The 21,662-nt window shown below is 42.9% G+C and overlaps 1 protein-coding gene across 1 annotated transcript; it reads left to right on the plus strand.

Moving 5' to 3' along the window:
* Window positions 1–5,446: 5,446 nt before the first annotated feature.
* Window positions 5,447–9,100, plus strand: LOC149456146 (E3 ubiquitin-protein ligase TRIM39-like). The gene has a single exon (XM_089685388.1). The coding sequence runs from the start codon at window positions 5,448–5,450 to the stop codon at window positions 7,026–7,028; it is 1,581 nt and encodes a 526-aa protein (XP_089541514.1). The 5' UTR covers window position 5,447; the 3' UTR covers window positions 7,029–9,100.
* Window positions 9,101–21,662: the final 12,562 nt, after the last annotated feature.

The following is a 21,662-nucleotide window of genomic DNA, read 5'->3' on the forward strand; positions in this document are numbered from 1 at the left end:
ATATTAAGATTTTAAATGGTAAATTGGAAACCAAAACGCATTTTAAAATGGTCGATCGCAATGGATATATCCCTATGGGGAGCTGTCATTACCCATCCTGGCTGTATAATATCCCTAAGGGGCAGTTTGTGAGACTGAGACGGAACTGCTCCTCTAAGAATGATTATTTGAAACAAGCAAAAATGCTGGGGTCAAGATTTATACAAAAAGGGTACCCTAAAGATAGGATATTATCAGAAATAGACCAAGTGGGTAATATTAATAGAGAGCAGTTTTTAAGGGATAATAGTAAAGATGAAAAGGCAGATTTCCAAATTGCGGTTGTATTGGATTTTAATACACATTTTAAAAAGGTAGAGAATATTTATAGGAAACATTGGGGTATTTTGAAGTTGGACCCTGTACTAGGGGGGTCATTACCGGAAACTCCGAGATTTATTTATAGAAAAGCTCCCACAATAAGATCAAAGGTGGTTAAGAATGTTTTAGATCCCCCAATAAAGAATCATATTACTTTCCTGAACGAAAATGGTTTCTTTCCGTGTAAGAATTGTTTCGCTTGTGTAGCTACGGAACGATTAAACAGAAGACGCAAGGATTTTATTGCCACCTCTACTGGTCAGAAATATGACATTAAAGATTTTATTACATGTAGGTCCGAGGGGGTAGTGTACTGTATAGAGTGTGAATGTGGACTCCAGTACATAGGCCGAACTAAAAGGCCATTATGGAAGAGACTGAGGGAACATGTCCAAAATATTAGAAAAGGGTTCCCAAAACACAATGTCTCTAGACATTTTGCCATGTACCACAATAAAGACCCCAGAAAAATGAAATTCTGGGGTGTGGAAAAGTTTAAGAAACACTGGAGGGGTAGCAACAAAGTGATATCTCTGAGTCAGACTGAGTCTAGGTGGATCTACTATATGCGGACGCAGGTCCCTAAGGGGTTAAATGTTGAGTTCGATTTGAACTGTTTTATTAGTGATTTTTAGATGAGTTCGAATTGAACCGTTTTATCAGTGATTTTTAATGATTTATTTAATGAAGATTTATGGCTATGGAGAATAAATAAATGATTTATGCACAGATATTTAAGTATATTTTGTTAATGTGTGGGTGAATTGCAGGTAATGGAACAAATAGGGATTCCATTGATGTGGTATTCCATTTATAAATAATATATATAAATAATGAATAAACAAGTTTTAAAATGATTTTAGAATGATTATAAATTTATTTTAAAATAATCCTAAATCTATTTTCTTTGCTATTTAGTTCACATCAAAGGTATTTATATAAATATATAGATTTTAGTAATAAAGAATGGTACATTTTAGTATTGATATTATTCGTTATTGTATAAAATATATATGAGTATCTAATTGGGGTTTATAGTTATCCTGGGATGTAGTATAGGTCCATTATGTAATGATTTTAAGATCCTCATAATAAATGTTGTAATTTTAATTGTATTCAATAAAATAAACCGTAAAAATTAGGGTCTGGTGGACAATCTTAGGGATGGATGGAATGCATGGCGTTCATATCTATCCCTAGGGTTAGAAGAGGTGTCCTCACTCTTGGAGTGGAGATGCGCTCCAAGAAAATGGCCGCTCCGTGTAAATGAAGAAGGGGGTGGACCGATAATTAGCTATTAGAGGAGGTCCGCTACTTAAGGGAGGTTAGACGTGCTTAGGGCAAAGCCCAGAGGAAGTCACGAGTAATAGTGACGTAACGCGTAGGCACGCTAGTACGCCAAACTTCCGGTACGCGGTGACGCACTTCCGGTGCCAACCGCCATCTTGGTATACCCAGGAAGTCCTTCTAATTACATGCAGTACACCCACATGTCGAGTCAAGAGGAATGAAAACCATGTGAGTGGCTATATGTTTGTTTAAACATTGTCATTAAAGTGTCGTTTGGCCCTTAAAATACTGCACTTAGAGGATCTCTTTCTTTCTTGCTCACTGGATGGTGAGTAATTATCCTATAGAAGCTTCTGAGTGGGGGTAATGGAAATACCCTCAAAGTGATCCAGGACGGCAGGAGAAGTGCTGATTTCCAGGAGATAAGGATCCAGAGAGATCCTGAATGCTGTGTGGCCCTTAGGGGTCGATGTAAGGAGGTGAGGAGGCAATTTAGCCGTAGGAGGGGAAGAATTGCACTGCTGTGGAACAAGGACACATTTGCTTTGCACTATTTTTAGCATTTTTTTGCACCTTTTTCACTTTTGCATGTGTTTGCCACTATTTTGTATGGACAATTTTTTTGGCTTGATTTTTTGAGAATAAATTTGATTGGATGTGGTTTTATCACCACACTTGGAGCACTTTATTAATTATTTAAAATCATCTTTCAGTTAGGATTTTTCTATGTTATTTATGCATCTGATATTTAGGCGCTTTTACACGTTATTTATATATATGCGTCTTTTTATATGTTTATATGATTATGTGGACACCTTAGATCATTAAGTGGCACTAGTTATTTAGGTTATTTCACTATATTTGTGTCACCATTGCATGTGGGCACAGTTATTTGTGTATATAGTTTTTTTTGAGCGCTGCACTATTTATGTATTTTTGGTATTCTTACTGTTTGGGTAACAGATTAAGTGTTGGCAGCTTACAGTAGGGCTATTTCCCTTTTGCGCAGGAGGATCTTTGTTTATATTCCAAAGAGACCAAGTGGGACACCAAATTTGAACCAGAGGGTCCATGGACTGTCCCCATCCACTGGAGAAGGCGGATTGTGGCAATTGGCCAACCACATTGATCTGGTGAGAGAGACCCATGCATCCACGAGCGGAGTGAACATTGACATCCACTACCCCAGTTACCTGCTTGCACATAGATGTGAACATTGTACACAGTTCCCCCAGTTTGCAGCCGAGCTATACCAGCACCGCTGATGGAACATATCTGCAGTACAGTTATCAATCAAGATGACCGCAGGATATACAGTTATAGACCAAGATATAGCAGTGCCTACTAAAGCATTAGGTCTATCTCCCTTTTTGCATGCCAGGATCCCTTTCACTATTCATCTTTTGCCCTCTGACATTCGGAGGGAGTTGCCTTCATCCATAGACATTTATGCCAGCTGCTGCTATCTTCTACTTCCAGCTCACTTCATAAATTGAGTTCTTAAAGGAAACTTGGCTCTAATTCTTCACCATCAATCAGGAAAGTGCTAAAACGTCTCCTTTTCCTTCAACATTTTTGGAGTGACTACCCTAAGGAACTATTAGCCACACTTTGACTCAATTTCTTACAAATTGGGCCCCAACAGGCTCTGAAGGGGACATTATCAATTATAACTGAGAATTCTCTTATTTCACATTCAATCCTTGCTAATTAGTTCTGAGGACCCCCACTGAGCGTATCTGTTCATTTGATAGTCATTCCTGCTCACTGGGGATTGAACAGTCCCCTCAGACTGGAGGCAGTGGATCATTTCATAAAGAAGGCCTGTGAACAGTTCCTGTTGTTTTGCTGTGAATATCATTACTTTTGCTCACCATTGCTAAGAGTGATCACACTTACTGCCAATACCAGTGTTATTTTGTTATTCCTGTCCTATTCAGTTACCTCCAATTCCAAAATAAACTTCATTTTGGTTTATACTACTCTGTGTGTGACTCCATTTTACAGGTGTGATTTATCGGGGTCCCCATCGCATGATGGTGTCAGCAGAGGTTGGGCTTTCAACGAGAGGTCCACATTGACAGGGAACCCAAATAAATGACTAAAGCAACCCTTAAGGGGTAGTGCTACATATTATTTTTACTAGTAAGATAAATATAAGTGCAGCGCTGAGATACTGATGACCAGAAATATAATTGCAGTGTAAATCATATGCAAATAAATAATTATTTAAACTGAGTAGCTATTATCCTAATAGTGATATATGATGATAATAAATATTAATCAATGTCTGTGCAAATGATCAAAATGTCCATATAGGTGACAAAGTGCAAAATAAGTGCTAATGCAATAAAGTGCTTAATAATGAACCATTTGTGTAACAGCAATATAAGGTGCTAATATAGTGACAATGGTGAACAAATGGCAATACTAAATTGTCAATACCATATAAAAGACAATCCAATGTCTATAAAAGTGACAATGTGGAGATCCAGATGAAAATGATCTCAAAGTAAGTGCTTCACATGCTAGAATGAATATTTGGTGATGTGCCAGGAATGTGGTAAGATTACGCACTCACCAGATGCGTAATATTAATATGCATTTATAAGTAATGTGGTCAACCGGAGGTCCCCTTAAGGATGCACACAGCCTGGTCTGGTCAGAGAGATCCCCTTCCACTGGGTTATCTGCAGCACCTCAACCATACTCCGTGATGGACTTGGCATAATTTTGGGTCCATAAGGCATTTACGCTGAGGATGGAGGCAGAGCCCGGGACCAGACAAAGCCGGAGGTCCCGGAAGACAGAGCTGTACCGGGAGATGTTGGACACTGCGGAGGGTCCCTGCCCCCATCTGAAATCCTTTGATTGTGTTCGGACTCAGCACCGTGATCCTGACCTTTAGCACGCCATCATTTTCCCTCCCGGGCTCTGCCTCCATCCTCAGCGTAATTGCGGTACGGACCCAAAATGATGCCAAGCCCATCATGGGGTATGGCTGAGGTGCTGCAGATAACCCATTGGAAGGAGATCTCTCTGACCAGACCAGGCTGTGTGCATCCTTAAGGGGACCTCCGGTTGACCACATTACATATAAATGCGCATTAATATTACACATCTGGGGAGTGCATAATCTTACCTCATTCCTGGCACATCACCGAATATTCATTCTAGCATGTGAAGCACTTACTTTGAGATCATTTTCATCTGGATCTCCACATTGTCACTTTTATAGACATTGGATTGTCTTTTAGATGGTATTGACAACTTAGTATTGTCATTTGTTCACCATTGTCACTTTATTAGCACCTTATATTGCTGTTACACAAATGGTTCATTATTAAGCACTTTATTGCATTAGCACTTATTTTGCACTTTGTCACTTTATGGACATTTTGATCATTTGCACAGACATTGATTAATATTTATTATCATCATATATCACTATTAGCATAATAGCTACTCAGTTTAAATAATTATTTATTTGCATATGATTTACACCACAATTATATTTCTGGTCATCAGTATCTCAGCGCTGCACTTATATTTATCTTACTAGTTTGGAGGTTGTTTAGTTACCTTTTTGGTGCATTAGTTGCTCATGTTTTAGCGCTCACATGTCTGCTTTTATTATTTTTACTGCTGTATGAAAAATCCTCCCTCTTCTGTACTTTGCTGTCTGCATCAAATATCACAATCCAGCCTCACCCTGTGTAGGAGGATGTGACCCTCCCAACTGCATTCTTCCCCGAAGTCAGAGACCTTCACTTTCATTTCTCTTTCTGCTGTCAGCGATGGCGTTTGCCGATCTGAGAGTTGAGCTGGAATGTTCCCTCTGTCTGAACATTTATACAGATCCTGTAACCCTGAGATGTGGACACAACTTCTGCCGGGTCTGTATTGATCGTGTGCTGGATACACAGGGGGGGTCTGGAGGACATTCCTGTCCTGAATGCAGAGAGAAGTTTCCGGATCGGCCTTCTCTGCAGAGGAACATAACACTGCGTAATATAATGGAGAAGTTGCTTTCTGCTCAGCCAGATCAAGAGGAGTCCGGGGTCTTCTGTACTTACTGTGTGGACTTTCCTGTACCTGCTGTTAGATCCTGTCTACACTGTGAGGTTTCTCTGTGTGATAAACACCTGAGAGTCCACAAAAAGTCCCCAGAACACATCTTAACTGACCCCACCTTGTCCATGGAGAGCAGGAAATGCTCCGTCCATAAGAAGATCCTGGAGTATTACTGCACTGAGGATGACACCTGTATCTGTGTGTCCTGCACTTTGGCTGGAGAACATCGAGGACACAAGGTGGAGATGCTGGATGAGGCTTCTGAGAAGAAGAAGAAGACATTAAGGATAGTTCTTCAGAAACTTCTGACAAAGAGAGAGGAGATGGAGGAAAGAGTCCAGAGTCTGCAGAAACACAGGAGGAAAGTAGAAGATAAATCAGCTGGTGACACCAAGAGAGTCACTGCCCTGTTTAGAGATCTCAGGAGACGTCTGGAGGACCTGGAGAAGAGAATCCTGAAAGAAATCTCCAGGAGGGCAGAGCGGGTCTCCATCTTCATCCGGGATCTGGAAATAAAGAAGGAGGAGCTGTCCAGGAAGATGCGTGACATTGAGGAGCTGTGTAACATGACGGATCCACTGACTGTCCTACAGGAATCAGACACAGGTGACTTGTGTGATACTGAGGATGGAAATAATGAGGACCGAGAGAGACATGAGGACCTCCTCCATGATGGAGGGGGGCTGGATGTGGCTGGGATATCACACACATTACATGCAGGTTTATCTGATATAATAACAGAGGTAAATGTATATTTCTATATACAGAGAGCTGAGGACATATTACTGGATGGAAACACAGCTAATAATTATCTACAGATATCAGATGACAGGAAAACTGTATCCTTGTCAGTTAGAAACCAGGATCGTCCAGAAACACCAGAGAGATTTCAGGATTGTCCTCAGGTGTTGAGCAGTCAGAGTTTCTCCTCAGGGAGACATTACTTGGAAGTGGATGTCAGGAGGTCAGATGACTGGGGAGTCGGGATGTGTTACCCCAGTATAGACAGGAGAGGAGATGAGTCAGTGATTGGATATAATAACAAGTCCTGGGATTTGTACAGGAATGGTGATCGTTATGGGGTGAGACACGACAGTAATAACATCTCCTTACCCCCCAGTCCCCCCAGTACCAGAGTCAGGATATATCTGGATTATGAGGCCGGGAGGATCTCCTTTTATGATCTGTGTGACCCGATCCGACACCTCCACACCTTCACCACCACCTTCACTGAGCCCCTCCATGCTGGGATAGGTGTAGGGAAAGGTTGGATGAAGATCTGTGGGGGGAATCAGGAGATGTGAGAACTCCGCCCAGAGATTGGTGATGTCACAGGGAGGAGAGATGTGATTTGGTGGAATGTTCAGCCAATGGGATAAAGCAGTGGGTGGGGCTTCAGTTATCTATCTATCTATCTATCTATCTATCTATCTATCTATCTATGTATCTATCTATGTATGTATCTATCTATCTATCTATCTATCTATCTATCTATCTATCTATCTATTATCTATCTATCTATCTATCTATCTATCTATTATCTATCTATCTATCTATCTATCTATCTATCTATCTATCTATCTATCTATCTATCTATCTGTCTATCTCTCCATCCATGCCATGACAATCTGACATATTACTTTCTCTGTAATTATGACACAGAAAATGATCAGATATGACTTTAGCAATCTCCCTCCTCTTGCCCTTCCTCCTCCTCTCTGCCCCTCCCCCACATGCAGTCACTCTGTGCAGGGTGCAGTGCGGTCACTGTGATTGGACGGGATGGGGTCTCCTCTCCCCTCGTTCCTCCCTCCTATTCCATACAATCTATACGAAGAAATGATCAAACTTGCAGCCAGGACCTTTTTCTTAGTTGTGGTTGGGGTGGGGGAGGGGTTAGAGCCCCAGTCAGATTTTTATATATCGGTCCTTTTGAAGATTTCCTGTCTGGTTAAATGTTGTCAGCAGGACGGGAAGTGTCTCCTGACAATGGGAACATTCTACAGAGACATGTCATACATGAGGCTGGTAATATGGAGAATACAGGGGAAGCCAAAGAGGGTGAGACCGGAGAACACGCTGAACAGCGATCTACATCACAGTGCTGCTAACAGTCACACCGTCTGATTGGCTGCTCCGGGTCTCACACTCTGCTCTGTGCTGAGTAAGATGAGATGTATTAAGGGAAAAGGAGAACGCGGGGTTAATGTGTTCCTTCATCTTTATGGAATCCTTCAATGAGAGCCAGGGGCCAAATATATCAAATTCCCTGGGGCCCAAATACGTCACATAGCCTGGGGTACCGAATATGTCACATGACCTGGGGCCTCGAATATGTCACATTATCTGGGGGACAGAAAAATGTCACATTGCCTAGGATAGGTTCCCAACTATGTCCCAGCTCCTGGAAACAGAATATGTCGGATTGCCAGGAAACCTAAAGTATGTAACATTGTCTGGGGCCCCAAATATTTTGGAAGGTCTGGGGATGGGGCAGAGCCAAAGAGTTGGAAGAAGACATGGCTGCTTTTGGGGTTTCAGTGGTGGAGGTACAAAAAAAGGGTAGGGCTTGCAACCTATGCTACTGATGTAGTTTACAGATCATGGGGGGAGGGGGGCACTTTAGCTTATTTTTGTTTTGGGTGAGAGAGGATTTTATCCCATCACTGTCTGGGGGCCCCAAGACCATTTTGGAGCTCAAAATATTACACTGATTTTGGGGCCCAGGTAACCTTAAAGAGACTCTGTTACTAGCTCACCCAAGACAGTGATAGGTTCTCTTGAAAGCCCTCCCCTGACCAATAGAGATGGGATGGTGAAGAAATGTACAGAGTGCCGGACCCGAGACAGAGCGCAGAGTGTAAATCTCCAAGGAAACATATGAAGAAATGATCCCGAAATTTACTAGTGACAGAAAACATGGGATCTATCCCCAATATAATGATCTGACTATAATAATGTCTGATGAATAGAACTGGAATGTTTCCGCAATATCATGTGTCCCCATAGAATGGATCCCCAATAGAATTCTGTTGGATCCCTTTTATAATAAATTCCTAACATAATGTGTCCCCATAGAATGGATCCCCAATAGAATTCTGTTGGATCCCTTTTATAATAAATTCCTAACATAATGTGTCCCCATAGAATGGATCCCCAATAGCATTCTAATGTGTCTCTAATATAATAGATCCTAATATAATGTGTCCCCATAGAATGGATCACCAGTAAAATCCTATTGGATCCCTCTTATAATGGATCCTAATACAATGTATTATTGTGGTGTTGTATCTTATGATCACTCGATGTGTCCTGGTGATGGAGGAGGAGTCAGGAAAGGAGATGTTAATGTGAATAAAGTTTTTTCTCTCTTGTACATGTGATGTGTCGGTGATAGAACACAGAAATCATGACATGGAGATGTATTCCTGGTCATTGTGGGGGTGTTGAAGCTTCAGTGGATGGGGGGTACAGAAGTCAGTGCTGATAGATCAATGTTACATTTTGTCCCATCCCCCCTCCATCATCATATTGTACAACTTTGTAGCAAGTCACAAGGTGAAATGCTGCAGCAGAGTCTGTTCTGTGTCAGACAATTGTGAATCACTGGTGGCAGAGTTTTCTGAGGAGCACCCACAACTCCCAATATCCACGGTGATAATTCTGTAATGCCAACCGCCACTTCAGACAGGGGTGATACAAGCTTTAATATACGGCTCTGTTCTTCAAGGAGCCAATACATTCTTCTTCCCGGAGAAGCGACTCTTTACATTCATGCATACATTCAATGAAACATTTGAAGCTCCAGAGCTGCAGATGCACCAGAGTTCTGTGATCCCCGAGGGGGGCTTTGTCAAACATAACAGGACCAACCCAGGAGTCTGGGAGGAAGGAGAGTTACACCTTTTATAAGATTTATTTCAGGTACTTATATAGTGCCTTCAATTTACATATATATTGTCTATTCACATCAGTCCCCACCCCCAAGGGGTGTACAATCTAAGGTCCCTAACTCACATTCATACATACACATACTAGGGCCAATTTAGACAGGAGCCAATCCACCTCTCAGCATGTCTTTGGAGTGTGGGAGGAGGCCAGAGTACCTGGAGAAAGCCCACGCAGGCACAAGGAGAGCATGCAGCCTACAGGCAGATGGTGCTGTGGTTGGGATTTGAACCAATGACCCTAGTGCTGCCAGGTGGAAGTGCTCACCATTGTGCTGCCCCTACAGTCACCCCCACAGTGTCAGTTTTCTAAATGTAGTCATTTTTTTATGTTTTCTTTATATTTTATTTACAGCCGGCTGCCGTCTATCAGCCCATTTATTGTTGTCATCATGAAATCACAATTTTATAGAGACTAAATATTATATCCATCAAATTCACAGAGATGTTTGTATACATTCAGATGGATGATTGTAATTAGTGTCATTGTATCATACAAGGAGTTATAGAGAGCTGGATGGTAGTGATGGGCCGGACCCCCCCCCCACCCCCCCCCAGACTCGGGGACTGTCCTGAGGGACATGAATCAGTGACAACAATATTTTTCAAAAGAACCGTTTTTAATGGGGCAGTCATTTTTCATTGCTTAATAAAAAAATTCATGCCTGGAGGGTCCCCTTAAACTCCCTGCAAAGCTGCACATCTGTACAATGTATAGAACTTGCTGCAGCAGGACTGATATTTGTAAAAAAAAAAATGTGGTCTCCCCCCTTATCCATTCCAGACCCTTTAGGTCTGGTAGGAAGGTTAGGAGGGACTGCACAGTAATATTTTTTTTTTTTAAAGTGGGTGGGGTTCCCCCTAAAAGCCATACCATGTCCTTTAGGCCTGGTAGAACGTTTAAGGGAACCCACTCCAAAAAATGGGGGAAAATAGAGTGGGAATCCCCCACTTGACCTTACCATACCCTTGATCTGAGCACAGGCCTGACATGGCAGAAAAGGGTGGGAAATAGGCGTGGCTAGTGGTGACATCACATCTGACATCACTGCTAGCTCCTCCCAATTGTGTACATCTGACTGGCAACTGTCAGACCTGTCATATTGCTGTGAGTGCTCGGTGGGTGCAGACGGGTCGGTGAGAGTCGTTTTTTTTTTTTCTATTTCAGCGAGTTGGTGTAATTGGGATAACACAGGACACCGTGATCGATGATGGATTACAATGATGGAATCATTCTTTTTTTTTAATACTTTTCAAAAACTGTTTTATTATTTTTTCAATTAACTGCTTCAGCCCCAGCCACTGCATAAAAACGGTTGCAGGGCGGCACGGCTGGGCAAAACCATGTTTTAAAACGTGGTTTTGCAAAACAGGTAGGGGGCGCGCGCGAGTCACACGCCTGCCCTACCTGTCCCGCGGGTGTCAGCAGCAAGTCTCAGCCGCCGGGTTGCGGCCGGTCATTACCGTCCATTTCCCCGCGATTAGCGGTAATCGCTGACAGAGAGCAGGGCTGCATTGTTTACACACAGCCCTGCTATCTGTCAGTTGCCTGTCAGCTCCTGAGAAGCTGAAGAGGGAGAGAAGAGTTTCTCTCTCCCGATCAGCTTGCCCCCATCCAGCACACATCCCCGCCCCCTAGTAAAACACTCCCCTCACACAGTTAACCCTAAAAAATGTTAACCCCTTCCTCCCCAGTGCCATTAGTACAGTGTCAGTGGGTCAGTCCCCCCCCAGTGTCAAAATGTCCGCCGCAGTCCTGCCATAAGTCGCTGATCGCCGCCATATGTCGCTGATCACCGCCATATGTCGCTGATCGCCGCCATTATTAGTATAAAAAAAATTAAAAATCCCAGTATCTTTCCCGCCATTTGTAGACGCTATAAATTTCATGTGAACCAATTAATTTACACGTATTGGGATTTTTCTTAGCAAAGACATGTCGCAGAATGCATTTTGGATGAAATTTGTGACAAAATTAGATTTTAAAATTTTTTTTACTGGACATGTTTTATAGCAAAAAGTCCAAAATATTGTTTTTTTCCTCAAAATTGTCAGCCTTTTTTTTATAGCACAAAAAATTTAAAACGCACAGGCGATCAAATACCACCGAAAGAAAGCTCAATTTGTGGGAAAAAAGGATGTAAATTTAATTTGGGTGCAGTGTTGCATGACCGCGCAATTGTCAGTTAAAGTAATGCAGCGCCGTAACACAAACCTCTTCTGTAACCGCTTCCTGACCACCCTACAGCAGAAATACTGCTACAGGGCGGCATGAGTGCGCAAAATCACATATATATATATATATATATACACACGTGATTTGCGCTCCCGTGGTTTTCACACCCCTCCCAGATAGCATCAGTTTGCCCGTCAGTACACCAGTCATCACATTTAACCCCTTGATTGCCAGGAGCACACCCATGTACAATAAACCTCAATTGCTAGTATAGTGTCTGAACGGGTCAATATCTCTGATCAGATCAGCACTATACCAGCGTTCACATTAGTATAGCGTCCCTAAAGATGCAGTGTTAGCGGGATCAGACCTGGCACCTGCCAACACCTGCGTTTAGCCCCTATGCTTACCCCCCCCCCTTCTCCCCCAGCAAGTGCAGTGTCACTGTCACTTGATACATTGCACACAAAACCGCAGTGTTGGCAGAATCAGGCCTGATCTCTGTTAGCACTTGCCGGTAAATGTTGATGACGCTCATATGCAGCAGAGTGCCAGTACTAGTGCCACGCTACCTTTTGGTGAACTGGCGAGTACCAGCGGTCTAGTACATCCTGGTCTTTCACATACCTCCTTGATTTTTGAAGCTGTTTTTCACGGAATATCTATATGCGTTGATTGTGGATCAAAGCAGTTTATATGCACAACAATTTATTACCACCAACCCAAATTCAAACCTTGCCAGACCATTCGCATGGAAACTCATTACAGTTTTCAAATTTACATTTTTTTTGGGCCTAACCCTCAACATGGGCATTACTAAAAGAAATGAATTGCGGTTGTATTGGTCCGCAGACCCGATTCATCATATGCCCGTGTTCTCTGCTGCCATGGACAGGCATAGATATGAGAGTATAATGTGTTTTATGCATTTCAACAACAATACACTCTGTCATCCTCGGGGTGACCCTGAATTTGACCGGCTCCACAAAATTCAGCCCCCTCGTAAATCACCTTAACCTAAAATTTGCAGATGTCTATACTCCCCATAAAAACATCTGCGTTGAGGAGTCCCTCATTCATTTTTCTGGCCACCTTGCATTCAAACAATTTCTCCCCAGCAAGCGTGCCAGATATGGGGTCAAGATGTAGAAGACCTGTGAGAGGACAGCAGGCTATACATATAAGTTTTGGATTTACGAGGGAAAAGATAGTCACGTGGAGCCTCCCGGATGCCCAGACTACATGGGGAGCAGTGGCATGATAGTTTGGGACTTGGTGTCATCCTGTTTCCATATGGGGTACCACTTATACATGGACAATTTTTATTCAAGCGTGCCACTATTTAGACATTTATTCAATCTTGGAACTGGCGCTTGTGGCACCGTGTGACCTAATGGGTGCCACCATTAGAAGTGGGTGGATGCAGGGCGGTATATTCTAATGGTGGGCATACCACACACTTTTTCTGGCAGAGATTTCTTCTCATTTTTTCATTCAGTCCACAGGCTGCATACAAAAAAAAAAGAACATAACATATATACCCAACAAGGACCAGCGACGTACTGGTACATCACTGGATTTGAATGGTTATACCAGGATGATGCCTACAGCTGCAGGCATCATCCTGGTGTTGTTTTTTTTCAGCCGGTGATCAGCTTTATGTAAAAGCAATCCTAGTGGCTAATTAGCTGGAAGATTGCTTTTACAAGCAGTGGGAGATGATGTCCCCCCTCCCCCACTGCCTTCCACGGCCTTCACGGGCAGTCCCGTGCCATCAGGGGAACCTGAGAATGCAGCCGGAGTTTCTGCCAGCTGACCATAGAGCTGATTGGAGACAGGGGCGGACTGACAACTCATGGGGCCCCCGGGCAATAGGGGATCATGGGGCCCCTGTATCCTTGCACACACCCAAAAAAGCCTATGAAAAAGCCAATGAAAGGTACTAGGGAAATCTCATGGGGCCCCCTACTGACCCTGGGCCCTCGGGCAGTGCCTGAGTGCTCGAATGGTCAGGCCGCCCCTGTTGGAGACCAGAATGGTGCCAATCATCTCTATAGTCTAAGAATTAGGAAGCTACAAGCATTTCATCTCTTCAGTTTCTCAGGATATAAACAGCGCCATTTGTAAATTGGGAAAGCATCTGATCACTGATCTTCGTTTGATTAGATAATGTAAGGGCAGAGGAGATATCTAGAGTCTGATAGACCCCAGATTTCTCAAAAAAGAATATATTACAATGCCCATTGAAGTTATAGGGGATATTTGCATTCCCTGTGATAGCATTAAAAGTGATAAAAAAAAAAATGAAAGGTACAATGTAAAAATAATTTTAAAAAATCAAAATAACTAAAAAAAAAATTGCCCCTCCCATGCGCGCACACCTGTGTGCAGAAGCCTTGACCCTGTGTCGTTATGTAAACAGCGGTTGCACCATGCATGTGAGGTATTGCTGTGAACGTCAGATCAAGGGCAGTAATTCTAATACCAGACCTCCTCTGTAAATCTAAATGGTGGCTTTTAAAGGCTTTTAAAGCGCTGCCTATGGATAATAAAAATGTTTGCAGTTTGTCGCCATTGCACGGGGCATGCACAGTTTTAAAGCATGTCAGGTTTGGTATCTATTTACTTGGCATACCATTATCTTTTATATCTTACCAAAAAATTGGCCAATATATTGTTTTTTTGTGCATTAAAAGTAAAAAAAGTGTATTTTTTTTTAAAAATTGCTTTTGAAAAATCGCTGCTCGAGTACTATGTGCCATAAAAACTTTTAGTACCCACCATTTTATTCAAGGGTGTCTGCTTTAAAAAATATATATATAATGTTTGGGGGTATAAATTAATTTCCTAGCAAAAAATACTGATTTTTTTCATGTGAACAAAAAGGCTTGGTCTTCAGGGGGTTAGAAGAGTGAATGATGTGTGGCATAAACTTCTAATGCTGGGCATAAAACGCCCCCACCCCCCAAAATGACCCCTTTTTGGAAAGTAGTAACCCCAAACTATTTGCTGAGAGGAATGTTGAATCAATAGAAGAATTTATTTTTTTACCACAAGTTTTTGGAAAATGACAAAAATAAATATATGTATATATTTTTTTACACAAAATTGTCAATTAAATGATTTACTGCTCACACATGCCATGGGTATATGTGGAATTACTCCCCGAAATACATTCTGCTACTTCTCCCGAGTATGGGGGTACCACATCTGAGAGACTTTTTGGCAGTCTAGCCAAGTACAGGACCCCAAAATCCAATAAGCACCTTCAGGCTTTTAAAGGGCTTTATTTCCTTATTACACTTCCTGACTACCTATCACAGTTTCGGAGGCCCTGAAATGCCAGAATAGCACCAAACTCCCCCAAATTACCGCTTTTTGGAAAGTAGACACCCCAAGGAATTTGATAAAAAGCACAGTAAGTATTTTGCAGATCTCATTTGTTGCCACAAGTTTTTGGAAAATGAAGAAAAAAACAAAAACATATTTTTTCTATTTTTTTATATTTCAAAACCTTGTGAGAAAAAATGAGATCTGCAAAATACTCACCATGCCCCTTTTTAAATTCCTTGGGGTGTCTACTTTCCAGAAAGGGGTAATTTTGGGGGGGGGGGTTGGGGCTATCCTAGCATGTCAGGGCCTTCGAAACTGTGATAGGTAGTGAGGAAGTGTAATGAGGAAGTTACGCACCTTCAGGCTTTCAAAGTGGTCATTGGATTTCAGGCTCCTGTATGTGGCTAGGCTCCCAAAAAGTCTCACACATGTGGTATCCCCATACTCAGTAGAAGTAGCAGAATGTATTTTGGGGTGTAATTCCACATATACCCATGGCTTGTGGGAGAAATAAATCATTTAAATGACAACTTCCTGTAAAAAAAAAAAAAAGTTTTTGTAATTTTCCAGAAACTTGTGGAAAAAAAATAAATCTTCCATGGACTCAATATGCCTCTCAGCAGATATCTTAGGGTGTCTAATTTCCGAAAAGGGGTCATTTGAGGGTGTTTGTACTGTCCTGGTATTTTAGCACCTCAAGAAATGTGATGGGCAGTCAGAAAGTAAAAGCTATGTACAGTTGCAAGAAAAAGTATGTGAACTCTTGGGATTACGTGGAGTTTTGCATGAATTGGGCATAAAATGTGCTCTGAACGTCATCTAAGTCACAACAATAGAAGAACAAAGTCTGCTGAACATAATACTACACAAACATTAGATGTTGCCATGGTTTAATTGCACATAACATGTACACATTCACAGTGCAGGGAGGAAAAAGTATGTGAGGCCCTAGCTTAATGACTTCTCCCAGAGCTAATTGGAGCCAGGAGTGAGCCAACCTTGACTCCAATCAGTGTGATGATATTGGATGTGTTGCTGACACCTGTTTTGGGTTTACTGGTTTCAAGAAGCACTGTCTGATGTGAACCATGCCTCGCAGAAAAGAGCTCTCAGAAGACCTACGATCAAGAATTGTTGACCATTATCTATACCATAGCTTGTAGACGCTATAACTTTCACAAAAAGCAATCAATATACACTTATTGGGATTTTTTTTAACCAAAAACATGTAGCAGAATACATTTTGGCCTAAATTTATGACAAAATTTTAGTTTTTTTAGATATTTTTTATGACCAAAATGAGAAAATATAGTTTTTTTCAAAACAAAATTTTTTTCTTCAAAATGTTTTTTAGTTATAGCGCCAAAAATAAAAAGCGCACAGGTGATCAAATACCACCAAAAGAATGCTCTATTTGTGTTAAAAAAAAGGACTTAAATTTCATTTATGTACTGTATTGCATGACCACGCAATTGTCCGTTAAACTAGCGCTGCGCTGTATAGCAAAAAAATGTTGTAAATTGCAGTATCTATACCATAGTTTGTAGACGCTATAACTGTCACACAAAGCAATCAATATACACTTACTGGGATTTTTTTTAACAAACACATGTAGCAGAATACATTTTGGCCTAAATTTATAACTAACTTTGAGTTTACTAAATATTTTTTATAGCTTAAAGTAAAAAATATTGTATTTCTTCAAAATATTTGGTCTTTTTTTGTTTATAGCATGAAAAATAAAAAGCGCACAGTTGATCAAATACCACTGAGAAAAAGCTCTATTTGTGTGAAAAAAGGATGTAAATTTTGTTTAGGTGCAGCATTGCACGACCGCGCAATTATCAGTTAAATTAGTGCAGCGCCGAGTAGCAAAAAGAGGCGTGGTCATTAACCCCTTGCCTACCAGGCACTTCTACCCCCTTCCTTACCAGGCCAATTTTCAGCTTTCAGCGCTGCCGCACTTTGATTGACAATTGCGCGGTCATGCAACATTGTACCCATATGAAATTTTGATCATTTTTTTCTTACAAATAGAGATTTCTTTTGGTGGTATTTAATTGCCACTGGGCACTTTACTTTTTGCGCTATAAATAAAAAAGTACAAAAAATTTGAAAAAAAAAATTTTCTTTGTTTCTATTATAAAATTTTTCAAACAGGTATTTTTTCTCCTTCACTGATGTGCGTTGATGAGGCAGCACTGATGGGCACTGATAGGCGTCACTGATGGGCACTGATAGGCAGCACTAAAGGGCACTGATAGGCAGTAATAATGAGGTGGCACGGATAGGCGGCACTGATAGACAGCACTAATGAGGTGTCACGGATAGGCGGCACTAATATGCAGCACTGATAGGCGGCACTGATGATGGGTACTGATAGACAGCACTGACTGGCATCACTGCTGGGCACTGACTGGCGGCACTGACTGGCACGACCCCTGGGCACTGACTGGTGGCACTGACTGGCAGCACTGCTGGGCTGCACTGGTGGGTGGCACTGGTGGGCAGCACTGGTGGGTGGGCACAGGTGGGTGGGCACAGGTGGGTGGCACTGGTGGGCACAGGTGGGTGGGCACAGGTGGGTGGCACTTCTGGGCACAGGTAGGTGGCACTTCTGGGCACAGGTGGGTGCACTGCTGGGCACAGGTGGGTGATCTGCTGGGCACAGGTGGGCGGAGCTAGTGGGCGCACTGCTGGGCACAGGTGGGCGGAACTTGTGGGTGGCACTGCTGGGCACCGATCATCAGGGCACTAATCATCAGTGTCCTGATGATCGGTGCCGATCCCCGCTGTGACAACTGCCGGTTCTCGGCAGTACTTTCCTCACGATCTGACAGCGTGAGGAAAGTGCAGCCGAGAACCGGCACTTGCATTTCCCTCTGATCAGCGTGTCATTGGACACCGCTGATCACGTGGTAAAAGGCCTATGGACACAGATGATCACGGAGATCGCCGGGTGCGCGCCCCCTGGGGCGCGCAGGAGAGCGCGTTCTGGGGGGACGTCATATGACGTCCACCCAGAACTGGCCGGCCGCAGTGAAGCCGTCATTCGGCTATCTGCGGTCGGCAACTAGTTAAGGGGGGTAAATCCTCAGGAGCTTAAGTGGTTAAAGAAATTTATTAAAAAGTCTGGCGTCTTTATTTGTTCTAAATGTAACCCTTTAGTGAATGGATAGGGGTACAAGTACTCCTTACGCATTCTCAGGGGAAACAGCAGCAGCAGGGTGCCCCCTTATTTAAAGAGATACCCTGATGTTAGTAAACCCCTCTGCCAGCAGACCCCCACAACCACTGGGCAAGGGTTGTGGGGAAGAGGCCATTGCCCCCATCAAAAGACTAAAATAAAAAAATTTAAAAAAATTAAGAAAGCCAAAAAACTCCACCAGTGATACAGAAGGAAGAACACCAGTGACTCAAAGAACAGCAATTAAGAGAACTGTTTTGCTTGTGCTGGAAGAAAAGAAAATAAATTAAAAAATTCAGAAAGCCAAAAAAGAAAAGAAAAAGGGAAACACTGCTGATGCAGAAATGAGGAACACCTGCAATGTATAAATGTGGTCAGGTGCATTGCTTTGGCCAATCATGCCTCTCAAAAAGCACTGTGAGAATGTAGTGCATTGTGGGGCGCTCACCGAGGGAACGTCCTACCCCAACACCCTTACCGTTCGATGTTCAGCGAACATTCCAACAGCTGATGTTCGAATTGAACTTACGCTGGACTCAAACATCGAGCTCAACACTAATCTACAGCAAGCTACTTTACAAAACACCAGACTGCAGGTGACCTCGGTTCCCCATTCACTTCTCCTTCCTCTCTGTAACATGCGCTCTCTACTTCTCCTTTCACACTTGTGTCCTCTCTCCTTAAACTCTCCTTCCTTCACCCCTCTTCTCCACCCCACAATCTGTATATATCCCCCTCACTTCTGTCCTCCCCTTATCACTGCACTCATCATCTCCTCCTAATTCTGATCCCACACACTAATAAAACCCCCAGGATGCTGAGGCACGTCCCCTCATATTATTCACACTCCCATATTACCTCCCTCACCCTTCTGCTTCTCTTAACCTCTAGAGACATGTCTCCAAACCCTGGGCCTCCTTTATGTAACTGCACCCAACGCACCCATCACCCTGTACCCTCTGGCAGCAGCTGCAATCCACATACTTTAGTTTCCATTCCTCTTCTTCCCAAAACCAGCCTCCCCTTCTCTTTTGTCCTCTGGAATGCCTGCTCTGTCTGCAACCTCTGTTCATGACCTCTTTGTCACTAACTCCTTTCATCTACTTGCTATCACCGAAACCTGGCTTTATGAATCTGACACTGCTTCTCCTGCTTCCCTCTTACATGGTGGACTTCTCTGGACTCACCCCCCTAAACCCAGTGAATGCAAGGGAGGTGGTGTGAGAATCCTCCTATCCCCACAGAGCACCTTTCAGGTCCTTCACTCTCCTCCCTCTCTGCCCTCTCTCATCGTTTGAAGCCCCCTGTATATTTTCTTAAATTTCCTTAGGAATTGCTGTGCTCTACTGGCCCCCAGGATCAACTTTCCTTGATGATAGATGAAGTTCTTAAACATTTTTTCTAATGACAACTTAACCACCTGCCCCCTGGACCTTGATGTCTATCCAGTTCTGTGGTCACCATCTGGCTCTATCCCACACTCTGTAACACATCTTCCATCTCTCCCTCTCTTCTGACATCTTCCCCAACTCTCTAACACATGTGCTAGTCACCCCCATACTTAAAAGGCTTTCCTTGGACCCCACCAATCTTAACAACCTACATCTCATCTCTTTGCTCCCCTTTTCCTCTAGATTCCTTGAATGCCTAGTCTACAACTGAGTGACCCCCCATTAAAAATAGCCTTCTTAATCCCCTTCAGTCTGGATTTCACCCTCAACACTCCTCAGAGACTGCTCTCCTAAAACTCACAAATGATTTACTAACAGCAAAAACCAACAGACACTAATCAGTACTCCTGATTCTTAACCTGTTGGCTGCCTTTGATACGGTTTTCCACCCCCTCCTTTGGTCTCCATGACTGTGCTCTTTGTTGGTTCTCATCTTACCTATCCCACCGTACCTTCAGTGTAACTTACAATCTCTTAATCTGCTTCTCTTCTTCCTTTCTCCGTCGGGGTCCCCCAAGGTTTTGTTCTTAGACCTCTCCTATTCTAAATCTACACCTCCTCCCTGGGCCATATATTTCAATATATATGACTATATAGCTATTCTTCAGCTCACAACATCAGTCTCCTCATGCAGCACTAACTTACATATCAGTCTGGATGTCACACCACTTCCTCAAACTCAGTTTATCCAAAACCGGGCTTTTAATATTTCCTCCCCTTTGTGCCTCTTCCCCTGACTTCTCTGTCAAGAACAATGGCATAACCAACAACCCGTCCCCACATGCCAGGGTTCTAGGTGTAATCCTGGACTCTGAACTCTCCTTTTAGCCCCACATCCAATGACTTTCCAATGTTTGCCATCTCAAACTCCACAACATCTCCAAAATTATTAACCTAATGACACCACAAAGCTCCTAATTTACTCGCAAGTTATCTCTTGAGTCGACTACTGCAACGGTCTCCTCATTGGCTTACCTTTACATAAAATATCTCCCCTCCAGTCTATCATGAATACTGCTGACAGAATCATTCACCTTACCAACTGTTCAGTGTCTGATACCCCTCCCTTCATTGGCTACCACTCACCCAACAAATTAAATTCAAAATACTAACAACTTACAAAGCCATCCGCAACTTGGCCTCTAGCTACTTCACCAACCTAGTCTCAAAGTACAAACCAAATCGCTTTCTTTGTTCTTCCCAAGACCTCCTACTCTCTAGTTCCCCTGTCATCTCCTCCCATGTTTGCCAAGTAGGTGCTTTTCCAACAGTTGGTGAAGCAGCCGTTGTTTTGGCAGAGGGTAGTCCCAGAAGGTAATGTCCAACTGTTCTAGCAGTAGTTGCTAATTAGACTCATCCAACAAAGCCATAGCTGCCTGTAGAGCGGGGTATATGGCTTCTAGCTCAGGCTGAGAATTACAGTGAAGAGACACTACGTACACGTAGGAACGAGTGGCATGGTTTGGGAGTGAAATTAGGGTCATCACAGTTGATGAGCTGCACCAGGACCTTCCCCTTGTGCACCGTGGACAGAGTGTGAGTGACCAGCCACTCCCCTGACTCCACTGAGACTGCAGGTTTCAACCATTACGATGACCCCTTGAAGTTTCCTGTGAGCCTTGATGGGAAGAGACCAGACTACCTTTTGGAGGGATGCCAGGAGCAACTTTTGCTTATGAGGTGGGCAGACAACCCCCACCTGTTTGAGCTGTTTCCTTGCTGCTCTTTTTTGGACCTCATAGGCCCATATCACGTTGAGCCACACAGCTTGCAGACCACAGCCCTTCTCATGCTGTCTGGAATGCTCAAATTTATATTTCAATATTTTTATTGAGAAATAAACA

This window comes from Staurois parvus, unplaced genomic scaffold (genome assembly GCF_062004578.1).
Source record: "Staurois parvus isolate SC_StPar_1 unplaced genomic scaffold, SC_StPar_1.0 ptg000374l, whole genome shotgun sequence".
In the NCBI taxonomy this organism is placed as follows: Eukaryota; Metazoa; Chordata; class Amphibia; order Anura; family Ranidae; genus Staurois; species Staurois parvus.